The sequence below is a fragment of the Mastacembelus armatus genome, chromosome 12 (genome assembly GCF_900324485.2).
Source record: "Mastacembelus armatus chromosome 12, fMasArm1.2, whole genome shotgun sequence".
Taxonomy (NCBI): Eukaryota; Metazoa; Chordata; class Actinopteri; order Synbranchiformes; family Mastacembelidae; genus Mastacembelus; species Mastacembelus armatus.
In genome coordinates, this window is record NC_046644.1 from 10,996,953 (window position 1) to 11,012,611 (window position 15,659).

The 15,659-nt window shown below is 42.7% G+C and overlaps 1 protein-coding gene across 1 annotated transcript; it reads left to right on the plus strand.

Annotated features, from left to right (window-relative positions):
• The first annotated feature begins 221 nt into the window (after positions 1-221).
• Positions 222-4,228, plus strand: ndufa8 (NADH:ubiquinone oxidoreductase subunit A8). The gene is made up of 4 exons (XM_026298363.1): positions 222-402; positions 1,352-1,515; positions 2,638-2,803; positions 3,788-4,228. The coding sequence occupies exons 1-4, from the start codon at positions 352-354 to the stop codon at positions 3,923-3,925; spliced, it is 519 nt and encodes a 172-aa protein (XP_026154148.1). The 5' UTR covers positions 222-351; the 3' UTR covers positions 3,926-4,228.
• The last annotated feature ends 11,431 nt before the right edge of the window (positions 4,229-15,659 follow it).

The window sequence follows — 15,659 nt, forward strand, 5'->3', positions numbered from 1 at the left end:
CAGACAATGTGGGGCATGGTTATAAACTTATATATATTTGTGATGTAAATACAACAGCTGTTGTCATGTTGTCACAACAATTTTGAAATAATATGTAATAAAAAAATAATAAATTACTCCAAATTTAAAAACTTTTCTTTACAGTCTATAAACTGCGCATGCACTTGCAGCAGCTTCGACTTTGTTTTGGCGCACTCTTTGTTGCGTCATCAGTACGCGCATCCCAGGCGAAGCAGGCGCAGAGCTGACCTTCTTTACGGCCTCGTCTCTCATCCTGGAGTCGGGCGAGGACCTTGAACGACTTAGAGTAGCGGTGACGGACTGTGTGAGAGTTTGTTTTATTGTACAGACATGCCCACAACTCTGGACGTTCCTACTTTGCAGGAGCTCAATGTGGATGAGGTAAGTACCCTGAGAAGTGACACGACGATATAACATGCTAACTAAGTAGCCGCTAACGCTAGCAGCTACAAGGCTCAAGAGGTGCCTGACGTTAGCGTGGTAGCTGCTAGCATTTGACATTGGAGTTATTTTGTGTCACAGCAATGAATGAATGTGACTGCAAGTAGCGAAGAGTTTCATGCTGGCATCTAGATAGCGTTAGAGTCAAAATATGTGTCTGAAATGTTATAGATACCGGAGTTTATTGGCTGGTTGACCTTGTTTTTGTTGTTTACACTGCATCTACACTGCATAATGTCTGCAGAAGCTTTAGCTGGCACACTGAACTTGTCCTTGGTTATAGCTGCCAGGTGTTATTGTCTATGGGAGCCTCAAGCATCCACTGTGTGCAGGTTCCTTTAAGGTCACTTGTGTGGTACATATATAAAAATGACAAAGCTTAGTGTTTTAACCTCCACACTAGGAACTTCATAATTATGTGCAGCTTTGTATTTGAAGTCTAAGCTGTCGTGTTCACAAACACCTCCCATTATATGTTTATTTCCATCATCAAGATAGTATGATTTTATCAACTACACTTTATGTATTCAGATATTCTGTCCTACTACACAATGTTAGACAAGAATTTGCTGAACAAGATGAAATTAATAAAATGAAATATTAAGAAAATATCTGACTTATTATGAAGGGAATAATAGACAGCCACACAACCCCACCGACTTGGCAGAATTCTTGTAGTCAAACATATGTTAAAGAGATGCTTTCAAGAAGAATAAATGCATATTTTATTGTTCTTTTAATGTCTTTAATGGGTCAGAAATAGAAATGTGGAGTTGCACATAAGCATAACCGTCTACCTAAAGAAATTATGATTTATGTGTTACTGTATCTTTTTTTTTTTTTTTATAAACTCAGTATAATTGTTATTCATGTGTATGTGTCGGTCCAGATCAATGTGTCATCTGCAGTGCTGAAGGCTGCTGCACACCATTATGGTTCCCAGTGTGACAAACCCAACAAGGAGTTCATGCTGTGCCGCTGGGATGAGAAAGACCCCAGGAAGTGTCTAGAAGAAGGGAGGAAAGTCAACGAGTGTGCACTCAACTTCTTCAGGTAACGCACATAAACAGATTTTATCTTTTGTGTGAAATATTACCGGTTAATTCACCAGATGTATCAGAGACAGTAAATGGGCACTAATGAGCCCAACACAAGCACATGAATAAACCCTGTACAATGTTGCAGGTTATTGCCAGAACCAAAATTCAGCAAAACAAAAAAATACAATATTTTGGTTAAATATTCAGTTCTGCTTTTCTGAGGTATTTGCTAGATGTTTGAAAAGTTGTCTGCTGACAATAGTCTGCTGTGTCACAATACTACTGTAGCAGCTGTTTATGATTTTTGATTCATTATATTATCTTATTGAGTCAGTGGTCTTAAAAGGTGTTTTTTTTTAATTTACTTTATTTCTTTTCTGGTTAATGAATAAGAGATATGTCTTCTAATACCTCATAATTGTGTGTTAACTCAAATTGAAATGAATATAAATTAACCAGTAGCAAAAACTTGTTAATTTTATACCATGAATAATCTAACTATAGGGCATATTGTGTTTATAAAAGTGTCACATGGGGCTGTTTGAGGAAGTGGTCTGGGATTTTTCACGCTGAACTGCTGTGTCTGTGTTTACTGAAAGTTGTAGTCTGGGCTTTGCCCATGCAATAACTAAGGTGCTTTTGTGTGTGCCTCTAACAAGTTGTGTTTTTGGATCTGGGGGGAAAAAAAAGCATGACCTGTAATTCAAAAGCAGAACCAACAACTGACTAAAGATAAACTGTGTGTTACTGTGTAGGAGTCTCTGTAATTATTGTAATGAGGAAAGTGTTAAGAAACTTTGTAATTACACCTGATACCTGGTTTGATTCTTGTGTGCTTCTGGCAACTGCCAGATGCCTTTAATTCACATGACCAGTTAAAATGGTCCTTATTATGTAAACCTGCTCGTACCTGTTTTTACTGGTGGAAAGTCATAAACCACAATTCAGTAAAAGGTCCTGACTTGGTTTGATGTCTGAATCTTCAATTTAAAATGGTTGTGCAAATAGGATACATGTAATTTATTTATGAATTCTTGCTCATGCATAATGACCAAGTGCTCTGGAGTATTTTACTTTTAGTTTTTTTTTTTTTTTTTTTTTAAATTTAAGTCTCTATTTGTACTGCACCTTGTAGGCAAATTAAGGGAAACTGTGCAGAATCCTTCACGGAATACTGGACCTGTCTGGATTATTCAAACTTGTTAGAATTGCGTCATTGTCGTAAGCAGCAGCAAGCCTTCGACAGCTGTGTCCTTGACAAGCTTGGATGGGAGAGGCCTGACCTGGGAGACCTGTCTAAGGTGAGACTTGTGAGGTAATGGCTGTGCATTCACAGTGGGAGAAGCTTGGTTGATGGGCTGTATTCTTGCTGATTGTGGGCTGACCAAGGGTGATTGATTGCATCTGTTTAGTGGACTCAGCTTTGAGCAGTCACATTATGTATTTTTTGTTGCTTTGAGTTTTCTTTTTATAAAAATGACATTTTACAGGGCTAACATAACTCACTGTTCTGTTGAGCATTAATTTGTTAGCGGCAGTCAAAGCAAGGCCAAGACCTGATCTTGCCAATAGCAATCTGGCCCATTTTTCTGTAGAATTAAAATACACTTATAGAAAAACCTGAGAATATGTGAATTACTGTAATCATCTTTCTTGCCATTTACACTTACTTGGTGGAGCTGTTGTTTGGGGAGTCAAGTCACATGAGCAGGGAAACAAATTAATTCAGATTTCTGTGAAAAATGTCCATGTTGATTATTCACACATTGGATGAGTTTCTGTGGTTCCTCAGCTCTATAAGAAATAGTTGGAAGATTTGAGAAAGAAGACAATGACCTGTTTAAATAGGAAAATATCTAATGTTGAAGAAAGAAAGTTATAAGGTTCTAACAGAGGGACAAACTAAAATAGGGAGGGGAAACTTGACCCAGAAATTATATAGAAGGTGGGAAGAAACTGGAGAGAGGGTGGATGATGTAATGGGGAAAGGGAAAAAATGTTTGTTTTATTGATTAGTTATTCTTTTAATATATGGTAAGCCACTGCTCTACAATGGGAAAACATGTGCATATTCTTTGGTTATTAGATCTGTCACAGGCCTGATCTGTTTTTAGGTTTTTAGATTTTAAGGTTTAGATTTTATGGTCTGTATATGTTGTGAAATAAATTCTGTTTCATGAAGAGTCAAGCCCTATATGTCTACCAAATATCCTCTCCTTTCATTTCAATGTGTTTACACTGTGTATCTCACAAGTTACAGCATCCATATTTGTCTTGTTTCATAGGTGACCAAAGTGTCAACCTCACGGCCCCTCCCTGAGAACCCCTACCATTCTAGACCACGTCCTGAGCCCAATCCGACCATTGAAGGTAAACTGGAGCCTTCAAAACATGGCAGCAGGTTATTCTTCTGGAGCTGGTGAGCCAGGCCCAGAAAGTCTGTCACCTCCCAAAGCCATGAGCTCTGTTTAAAAACAGTTAAGTTCATTTGACCATTAATAAATTAATGGTATTTTGAAACATTTAAACCTCAGGTGCATTGCACAAGCATTAAGGATTCTGGTTTCAGCACCATTATGTGTGTCACGTCTTGGGGTTGGTTTTGGACAGGGCTCATGTCCTAGCAGTCTCTGCCGGCAACAAGCACCTCTTTCCTGATTGATTCTGTAAATGTAATAACATGCTGTTATTGTTGTTGTCACAAAATAAAGAGATAAATTATAGTACTGAAATTTAATGTCTTTTTTTTAAGACTTTGTTTTCTTGAGATAGGATTAAGGTTTAGACATTACCTGATATTAAAATGAGCAGCTGCTTTATTTTAGCCAGAAAAAGTTTAAAATTAGTAAATTGTAGGCAACACCACCATGTTTGTACATCTGTGTTTTGTCAGTGTGTGCATTGTCACACTGTTGGAGGGTGAGGTTGGAGGTCAAGGCTCAGGGTCACTACCTGCAGCTAGAGCGGCTGCTTCTGCTTCCTCCTTTTCTCCCAGTTCACTTCCTCTCTCTGACCTGGACTGGACGAAGATGAGAGGACGAGCGGAGACATTTCGTAGATGCACAGTGAAGTATGTTGTTGTTACTGCTGGCACACGCATGCATGCGGTACTCATGACCTTGAATAGAAGGAGAAGCCAATTCAAAGACTCTGTCCTGTGGAACATAGAGAACTGTGCCAATGCACACGTGCACTCGTGAGCCACCGAGACATTGTCCAAAGTCAACGTTGAACTGTAATGTGATGAGATACTGCACATGAGCTTACCATAAAAGCTCAGAATAGCATGAATAACATTTGTCTAAACTCTGTAGTAGTAGTAGTATTGGTGAGTTGAATTGCTGTTCTATGAATACCAGGTCTTTAACCTCTGCTGCATGATTGATTAATCTGGGGACCAATATCAATGCAAGATTCACCACCCTACTCTTATTCACTAGCAGACATGTGGACCCAGGAATATGATGTAAAAATGTCTTGTAGTGTGCAAAAGCACAGGAGCTTGACTTGTAGGGGAGGTCATCAGTTATGTGTCAGTGTGGTGCTTATTCTGCATTGTTTTTAATGTTATCCCCATAAACTGTCTTTTTCCTACAGCCTGCAAATTCAAAGTCACACCTTAATGTCAAAAACAGCCATAATATATGTTTTTATTGTCTACAGTAGCTCCATGTGTGTATGCAGTGTGTTTATGTCTCCATGTTTCTATAGGGTGTCACTGCCAGTAGTTGCAAAAATCCCCTCACAAGGTGTGGTCTGGACCTGCAGCTTACACAGGAAACGCCTGACAGACCTTCTTCTGACCTGGACAGTGGGACAAAGGGAGGAGGGAAGGAGTGTGGACAGAGGGAAATATGGAGGATAAGGGGTGAGGCACAGACAAATAAGAAAATAGGGCAGGGAAATAGAAGATGGATGATTGGATAAAAATGAATGAAAAGAAAGTAAAGGAATGGAGCACACTTTAAAGCCTGGAAAGAAATTACAGAAAACAAGATAGAATTAAGGAAAAGTGAGATCCAGAAAGGGTAAGGTGGGAATGACATGAAAACACACGGACGGAGTGGGGGCTAAGAGGTTGTTCAGTGGCTGGCGGTGAGGCCCCAGGGCTCGTGGCAGACCCGTCTACATGCGACTTGCAGGAAGCAGAGGGTCATCGTTGTTTGACACAGCAGCGCCACAGGAAACGGGCTCTGGCACAGGAAAGAAATACAATACAGGGCTTTCACAAAGCTACAGCCCGCCTGGGAGCCGATGCGCTAAAATACTCAAACAACCTGGGTCGTTCATAACACATGACTGTCAATATTCCTATTGTTCAGTATCAGGTTTGACATAATAAAATGAATGTTTGAAGTGGTGATGAGCATCAACAGTCAAAGCTGGGAGATGTTTTTGTTCCGTCAGGGCCACAGTGTTTGAAATTGAAGATAGAGTTTGGAGTTTTGATTTTCCACTGTTTATTTCCACAAGCAAATTTGTAAGATCTGAAATCTTATTGAATTTCCATTTTCTGGAATAGATTATGAATGCATTACTTTTATTTTTATAAGTCTACAGTGCACTTCTCAATAAGCTGTCTGCTGCATCCATTCCGTTAAGAGCCCCTACCATGTGGGTGCATTTGGTTTGACAAATTCTGAAATGTAGGCCACATAGGTTTGTGTGCCTTTCTTGTCTTTTTTGCACTGTGATCTTTTAGACAGTACACGTTGTAGAGTGCTGCTTTCATGTCTCTTCTCATCCTCTCATACTGCAGTGGCTTTGAACTGGCAATTCATGCTCCAAGTACCAGTAGAATCTCCATGACCACCACTCATGAAGATTAATAATCTGAAGGCTTCAAAAGGTTAAAGTTTGCAAGGGAAAAAAAGACACAGATATTTGCAGATTCTGCATATGTTGTTTTGAATCTTTGTGTTATCTAAATAGGGTTATGCAGACATTTTACACAGGCGTGTTGTGTTGATTTCGACAACTTTTAAGTCCCTGAGGCCTTGGTCACACCAGCATTTTTTTGTGGACAAAACTCAGACAAGAAATAATTTAGTAAATTGAGTACACATTTTGAAATATATACAGTACATTGCAGACTATTCATTTTAAGAAGATTAGGAATTTTTGCATTGAGGTGAGCAGAAAATAAAACTGACCTTTTAGAGTCAATAAGACCAAGTTATCATTATTAGTTACCATTTACACGTCCTGCATATAGGGAGTCACATATTTGTCCTGATTTCCATGGGTGAAAACAGACCAAGCCTCTAAAGAGATGGCTGCTGAAAAGTGAGGGTTATCATTCACCTTTTTCTGAATTTACTGAAAAACAGTGAAAGTGGGTCAGGTTTTCCTAAAATCCTATAGTTTAAATTGCATCCTAGAATTACCAATTCAGATTGTATTTATCTTGTTTAAGGCTTAAAAGATTGTCTGGCTTTGCTAATATTAATCAAACTATCTGCAAACTCATTCTGTCTAGCTCTTTAAGTTAATCTAAGACTGCACTCTAGATGTCTGACTCAGAGATCTTCCAGAGAAGTCTGTTGCACATGCAACACTTTCCCTCCAAAAAAATCAAACACAAATTGCCTCAATTGAAATGCTAACAGTTGCCAATTACATTTATTATTGATAGATATTATAAAACCTTGGAATTATGAGTTATAAAGTCAGTCTAAGTTATTAACTGTTTTCTGTGACTCAGCCAGCCTGTAAGCAAAGGTGGTTACTGGATGTCCCGGTCCCCTGGTGATGTTGAAGATCCAGAGTACCCAGGGCAACTGTGGCACTGTGCATTCGGGTGAAGGTGCGCAGAAACCGGCTAAGGGCCACTGGACATCCCGATCCCCTGGTGGAATTGAAAATCCAGAGTACCAAGGGTGACTGTGGCACTGCGCATCCTGGCCAAGGTGCTCAAAAACCGGCTAACGGCCGCTGGACGTCTGGTCCCCTTGTGATGTTGAAGATCCAGAGTACGAAGGGCAACTGCGGCACTGCGCATCCGGGCGAAGGTGCGCAAAAGTCGGCTAACGGCCGCTGAACGTCCCGGTCTCCTGGTGGCGTTGAAGATCCAGAGTACCAAAGGCGACTGTGGCACTGCGCATGCGGGCGAAGGTGCGCAGAAACCGTCTAAGGGCCGCTGGACGTCCCAGTCCCCTGATGTTGTTGAAGATCCAGAGTACCAAGGGCAACTGTGGCACTGCGCATCCAGGCGAAGGTGCGCAGAAACCGCCTAACGGCCGCTGTAAGTCCCGGTCCCCTGGTGGTGTTGAAGATCCAGAGTACCAAAGACGACTGTGGCACTGCGCATCCGGGCGAAGGTGCGCAGAAACCGTCTAAGGGCCGCTGGACGTCCCGGTCCCCTGGTGGTGTTGAAGATCCAGAGTACCAAGGGCAACTGTTGCACTGCGCATCCGGTTGAAGGTGCGCAAAAGTCGGCTAACGGCCGCTGAACGTCCCGGTCTCCTGGTGGCGTTGAAGATCCAGACTACAAAGGACGACTGTGGCACTGCGCATCCGGGTGAAGGTGCGCAGAAACCGCCTAACGGTCGTGGGCCTCCCGGTCCCCTGGTGGTGTTGAAGATCCAGAGTACCAAGGGCAACTGTGGCACAGCGCATCTGGGCAAAGGTGCGCAGAAACCGTCTAACGGCCACTGGACGTCCCGGTCCCCAGGTGGTGTTGAAACTCCAGAGTACCAAGGGTGACTTTGGCACTGCGCATCCTGGCGAAGGTGCTCAAAAACCGGCTAACGGCCGCTGGACGTCCCGGTCCCCAGGTGGTGTTGAAACTCCAGAGTACCAAGGGTGACTGTGGCACTGCCCATTCTGGCCAAGGTGCTCAAAAACCGGCTAACGGCCGCTGGACGTCCCGGTCCCCTGGTGGCGTTGAAGATCCAGAGTACCAAGGGCAACTGTGGCACTGCGCATGCTGGCCAAGGTGCGCAGAAACCGGCTAACGGCCGCTGAACGTCCCGGTCCCCTGGTGGCGTTGAAGATCCAGACTACAAAGGACGACGGTGGCACTGCGCATCCGGGCGAAGGTGCGCAGAAACCGGCTAACGGCCACTGGACGTCCCGGTCCCCAGGTGGTGTTGAAACTCCAGAGTACCAAGGGTGACTGTGGCACTGCCCATCCTGGCCAAGGTGCTCAAAAACCGGCTAACGGCCGCTGGACGTCCCGATCCCCTGGTGGTGTTGAAGATCCAGAGTACCAAAGGCGACTGTGGCACTGCGCATGCGGGCCAAGGTGCGCAGAAACCGGCTAACGGCCGCTGGACGTCCCGGTCCCCTGGTGGTGTTGAAGATCCAGAGTACCAAGGGCAACTGTGGCACTGCGAATACGGGCGAAGGTGCGCAGAAACCGGCTAAGGGCCACTGGACATCCCGGTCCCCTGGTGGTGTTGAAGATCCAGAGTACCAAGGGCAACTGTGGCACTGCGCATCCGGGCGAAGGTGCGCAGAAACCGGCTAACGGCCGCTGGACGTCCCGGTCCCCTGGTGGTGTTGAAGATCCAGAGTACCAAAGGCGACTGTGGCACTGCGCATCCTGGCCAAGGTGCTCACAAACCGGGTAACGGCCGCTGGACGTCCGGTCCCCTGGTGGTGTTGAAGATCCAGAGTACCAAAGGCGACTGTGGCACTGCGCATCCGGGCGAAGGTGCGCAGAAACCGGCTAACGGCCTCTAGACGTCCCGGTCCCCTGGTGATGTTGACGATCCAGAGTACCAAGGGCAACTGTGGCACTGCGCATCCGGGCGAAGGTGCTCAAAAACCGGCTAACGGCCGCTGGACGTCCCGGTCCCCTGGTGGCGTTGAAGATCCAGAGTACCAAGGGCAACTGTGGCACTGCGCATGCTGGCCAAGGTGCGCAGAAACCGGCTAACGGCCGCTGAACGTCCCGGTCCCCTGGTGGTGTTGAAGATCCAGAGTACCAAAGGCGACTGTGGCACTGCGCATCCTGGCCAAGGTGCTCACAAACCGGGTAACGGCCGCTGGACGTCCGGTCCCCTGGTGGTGTTGAAGATCCAGAGTACCAAAGGCGACTGTGGCACTGCGCATCCGGGCGAAGGTGCGCAGAAACCGGCTAACGGCCGCTAGACGTCCCGGTCCCCTGGTGATGTTGACGATCCAGAGTACCAAGGGCAACTGTGGCACTGCGCATCCGGGCGAAGGTGCGCGGAAACCGCCTAACGGCCGCTGAACGTCCCGGTCCCCTGGTGGTGTTGAAGATCCAGAGTACCAAGGGCAACTGTGGCACTGCGCATCCGGGCGAAGGTGCGCAGAAACCGCCTAACGGCCGTGGGCCTCCCGGTCCCCTGGTGGTGTTGAAGATCCAGAGTACCAAGGGTGACTGTGGCACAGCGCATCCTGGCCAAGGTGCTCAGAAACCGGCTGACGGCCGCTGGACGTCCCCCCTGGTGGTGTTGAAGATCCAGAGTACCAAGGGCAACTTTGGCACTGCGCATCCTGGAACATAGATAAACATAAACTTAAGGGGACAACAAAGAGTTGTTTGAATTGCAATTTTTTAAAATTCTGCCTATTTTAATACTCTTTAGCAGTAATTCCGGTATATCATGTTAATAGTTCAATTTAATTAAAGTGCTATTAAAGTGCCTAAACCTTTGACATTCAGGAGAAGATCAGATATTTTTATGCAACTGGTGCATAACAATAATGGACTATTCTTTAAACTAGAGAAATCACCAGTGAACAGCAAATAACAGTCTGCTGAAAAAAAGCAGTTTGTTTTGCCATGAAACGTTAATATAGTAATATGATTGGCATTTTGGCAATGTTAGAGCTTTGTCAAAGTTATTACTAGACATTATAATGTAGAAATTCATCATTACGAAGACAGAGTGTTTCAACATGTACATATTGCAGCAAAGTGTCAGCAAATGTTACTCATTTTGTAGAACAATCATATTTTTTGTACTCCAACATATCTGATTGCAACTTGAAATGTTCAATTTAGAAGGCTCCCTAACATTTTTTTCTTTTGCAAATATATCCAGAATTTTATTATTCATTTGCCAAACTTTAACCTTGTAATGTTTTACTCCAGTTATTGCCCATAATATAATCCAAAAGTTTGTCAAGATTGGGTTTTTATGGTGGAGCTGTCCCATGATATGGGCCCTGTCAGCCCAGTGTCATTTACTTGGTAGAGGACATAAAACATGGTGTGTGTATGTATTAAATAGAAATATTTAAATATTTAGATGTTGACAGCATCTACTAAACCAACATAGAAACATTTATATAAAATCACAGGTATTTGTATTTTTCAGGTTAATTTCTATTTTTAACTGTGGTGGAAAATCTTTAAACCATGACAGAAGTTTAGATAAATAAATAGAGAAAAGGAGAAGAAGATAGATAGATAGATAGATAGATAGATAGATAGATAGATAGATAGATACTTTATTGGAGGCAGATGAAGGCAGTGCCTAAATAGGTTGACATGTAGTTTGAGCTGCATACACCAAACTTGGTAGGTGTATGGAACTCCCCAGTATGAACATTTTTTGCATATAAATTGCCATAGCCACGCTCAACAGGAAGTGAGCTATTTAGGGTTTTGTGTTTTCATACAAAACAATTTAACATCTTACATTTTTCATGAGATTTGTGTCAAATTTAGTATACGTGATGTCATCACATTACAGATGTCAAATTGCATTTTTTTCATATATTGAAATATGATGAAATAGCATTACAATGAATTTACACATTTCGCTGAATAAACAGGAAATGTGTCATACATTTCAAATGCATTTCTTGACAAACAACAAACTGATTACTGAGAATAATGACTATGATGATATACACACGTGCAACACGGCAGACTGGCAGAGCTGCCATGTGGCAAGCTAGCAATTAGTGCTTCCTGTGTCTTAAGGTGAAATTTGGCAGACTATCATTAGTTCTGTACATTTGATGAACATCCCATGTTGAGAGTGCAATATTAGATGGCAACATATCAGGACTATTTTGAAGTCTTGTTTCTGTTCACCTAAAGAATTTGAATACAATGTTTACTCTCTTTCTACTTCTTTCTTTGGTCTCCACCAACCACTGGAAGAAATAGGGAGCTCTTAAAAATTGCACACACATGCAATACACAGACCACAGGTCCTTGAAGCCCAAATCTGTATAGTGACAGAGTGACGGCCGTAACTTGTGTTTTGCATTCCAGTCGGACACGCTTCACAGCCGCTCTTTCATGCTGCAGTTTTGCCAAACACCTCTGAACGCCCTGTTTAAAATAACATTTAGCAAATTCTGAAGTCGTGAGGTGTTATTGGTCAAAGGCAAGACAGAGCAGGACAGCTCGTGCTTCATTGCACACTAATAAGGATCAGTCACACACTAGTGGATAGACAAAGAAATGACTCCTGAATGCAGATAAAAACGCAGAGCTCAAACACACACATTAACAGTAGTGACACATATTTTCCCACCTTTGCCTTAAGAGCTAAACATTTTAAATAACTAGTAAGACATGAGAGGGATTTTCTGAGGGCTTAACTAACTCTTGAGCCTCTTTATTCCATATGTTTAAAGATAAAACTCCAACCATTTATTTTCACTCAGTGTTTATTCTGTGGTATCTGAGTCACTGGACTAATGTGAAGTATGTGATGAAACTTGGTGTCAAAATGACGTCTCAGTCTCTTGTCACACAACTTAACACTTGATAAGTTCTGGGAGGCACATAGTACACTGTTTATTTGTCTGCAGGTGTGTGTGTGTGTGTGTGTGTGTGTGTGTGTGCGTGCGTGCACGCATAGATATCTGCATACAGTATGTGTTCAGCATGAGTATGTGATAAAGTGCTTACAGCCTTATGTTTGGGCATTTGTGCATTTAACTTTGAGTAAAGTTCATGTGTGTATGTGTTCATAAATTTGTATGTATGTGTGTGTGTGCAAATGCATGCGTGTGTGTGTGGTAATGCATCTCCTTCTGGACAGGCCTGTGTTTATCTTGGCCTGATCCCAGACCTTCATCACTTCTCTGCTGATAGCTCCATTCCTCCATCCCTCTGCCCCTCGAGCTATTTACAAGTCTACCGCAGACTGGCTTTTCCTGCGTGCCAGGATCCAATCCTTTTTGTCTCCTCTCCTCTCCGCTCCTCTCCTCTCCTCTCCTCTCCTCTCCTCTCCTCTCCTCTCCTCTCCTCTCCTCTCCTCTCCTCCATACTGTCATCGTTTACTTGATCTCAGATGTTTTGCAGTCCTTCCCATCAAAAATGTATTCCCTTTTCACTCTTCTTCTTAGCCAAACAGACTGAATCTAATCAAACTGGAATGTACAGTATACAGTACTCTCAATCCACGCATTACTTTCTGTTGTATGATTGTATGGTATACATGTGTCTTGCTATGAACCTTGTAGAGACAAAAATGTTAGTTAAAGTATTATTTATTTGTGTAGGCTCACGAACAACGTGATAAAGGCCACCACTCAGTTCCCATAGTTGATAATGATGCTTTTATACTAGTCTTTCTCTATCAACTTTTAATAAATCATGTAAAAAGAGTAATCAAGACAACAAACAATTTCCCAACAAAACATTTAAATTGTGTCAGTAACAACAGCTCTGTTCCTCAGGGTGACAACAATACTTAATTAGTATTTACACCTGTGCTTTTCAGGCTGGTATTCATCTATCTACTGCTTATCGTGGGGGGTTGGAGTCAAACTCATATTCACACCTATGGGCAATTTAGTCACCAATTACCCTAACCCCAACCTGCATGTCTCTGGACTGTAGGAGGTAGCTGGTTAATATGAAGTATGAAGTATTGAGTGAGTGATGTTAACTAGTCTTTTATGTGACTATTTCAAAATAAAATAACTTCTGTTATTCACAAATTGTAATTATGGTTAAAAAAAAGATTTGTGGTGACGGTTATTATTTATAATTTTGTGCTGTAGAGAAGTGCCTGCCTTGTTTACTACATCATAACTTGACATTTGACTGCAGTGCAACTCATAGACACACTGGGGATGCCTCTGTATTTTGCATTATATTTCTAACTTAATAACATAAGTGTGGTAATTGAATCATTGCTCAGTGTGAGCAAAGTTCAACACTATTTTAATATCATGTCATGACCACTACTTTACTCAAATCTCCCCCAAACCACCTCAGAGACACTTTCCCCTTGTCAACTCTTATCCTTCTGACAGATTACAGCATCAAAGGGACTTTTATGAAAGATATATCTATAAATACTGTATTTGTGCTCACAGTATAGAGACCAGCTGACATGCATTCACACGCAAGTGTACGCGCTGAACTCCAGCCAGCTGTTATAATGCTGCTAGTAGCCAGAGTTGACTTATTCCCATGCGCTGCGAAGCTGATGTTGCCCTAATGCTGTTGTGCTTGTGGTTTCTGCAAGGTATACTGAAACATTCCTCCTCTGTGCGCTCATCTAAACAGTGCTAGTTAAAAAAGACACACGGCGGCTTGGGCTGCACGGTTGTGGCGGGGCTCCTCTGGGTGGCTCCTATCTGACAGAGGGCTCAGAGAGTTTTGGGTTTCCTATGCATGTCAAGGTAGGTTAGCTGTTCTCAGTGCTGGGCCGCTCTGGGGCCCTGGTGGGCTATCAGTCACAACGCACCCTCCCGTCTCTCTCTCTCTGGAACCCCTTTTCTCTCCCTCCACACCCTACTACCACCCACCACCTCGCCTACACTGACGGGCTGGCTGTCTTCTGGCTGCCGTCCCTGGTTTACATGTTTTGCCCTTTTACTTTCCCTGTGTCTCTCAGACATTACATCCCCCTCTGTCTTGCTCTCCTTTTTCCACTCAGATCATAGTATGTCAGAGAATGGTCCTCGCTTGTCAAATTTAATTTTTTTCTCAACCCTATCATGCATTAAAGCAAACTTGTGTTGTTCTTGAGTCCACAATAAGCCACAGGGAGAGCTAAATTTCATTGCCGTAGGTGATGAGGCCATATTTAATCATGCTTTGCTTTTTTCTTGGAAACATCCTGCTTACTGAGGCAGTAGCCCAAGCATATATTTTCAGAAACAACTGATCACAGTGTATGTGGAATATATTTTTTATCCAATTAGTTAAAAGTTGTGATCCATGCTGAGACCAAAAATAGCAGATAAAATAACAGAAACACCACATTTCTCATCTGTTAGTCCTCTTTGCATTGTCGTCCAGTTTGGGTCACTGTGACAGTCCAGTCCTCCTATGTCTCCCATCCACACCTCAATGCATAAATAGTCACATCACTTCCAAGTTTATCTAGCCTGTTAGCATTCTGCACTAAACAAGCAGAGTTACAACACCGTTGCTTAATTATGAATGCAGGCAGTTTATGAGTCAAAACTAAAATAACTTTTTGCAGAAAAAAAAATAAACTGACAGGGATTTTTCCTGAGAGGAAACCTTTAGTTTACTATATGACATGTTTCTTAATAGTGCTAAAGTGTTCAGTGTTCTTTAAATAAACAATGTGGAGTTTTGCATAGTGGGGCATGAAAGAATGCAGGAGTCTTGCTGCCCCTCTCACACATGTCAGCAATTTGGCTGCCTTGTGTATTTTGGATTTTGAAAAAAAGGAACATTTCAAAGTAAACGAAAGAAGGAAAGTCTTATCCGCCTGGCAGCTGCGCTTCGGACCAAATTGCTTTCAGCTGATGCGCTGCAGCTCAAACTTGCTTGGGTAATGTCAAGTGATGCATTGCAATACTGAGAAAACAACACAGACAAAAAATAAATAAGAAGGAAAAGAAATGCTGGAAAGTTCCAGTGCTTATTCAGGCAAAGCCCGCAGTCCCACAAACCCCTCCTCAACAAGTAGACATAAACTTTTTTTATTTTTTCATGTTAATCTTCATTTAGTTGTGTTGAGAATCAGACATTACAGATGTTCCATCCATGTAAACAGTGCCTTTGAGTTTTACATTTTAATTCACTTACAAAGGGGCATGTATCTGAAAGAGTAAATACAAAAAACAACCAGTGGGGTTGGAGTAAGCAGTATTTTTCTTGATCAGTAAACAAATGTCTGGGAGAGTAGAGTGAAGAAAAGTATGGAAATTTAAAAATGATAATAATCTGAAGTACATTCGATAAATACCTAAATGAAAATCAACAACAGAGCACCCAAAAAAAAGCTC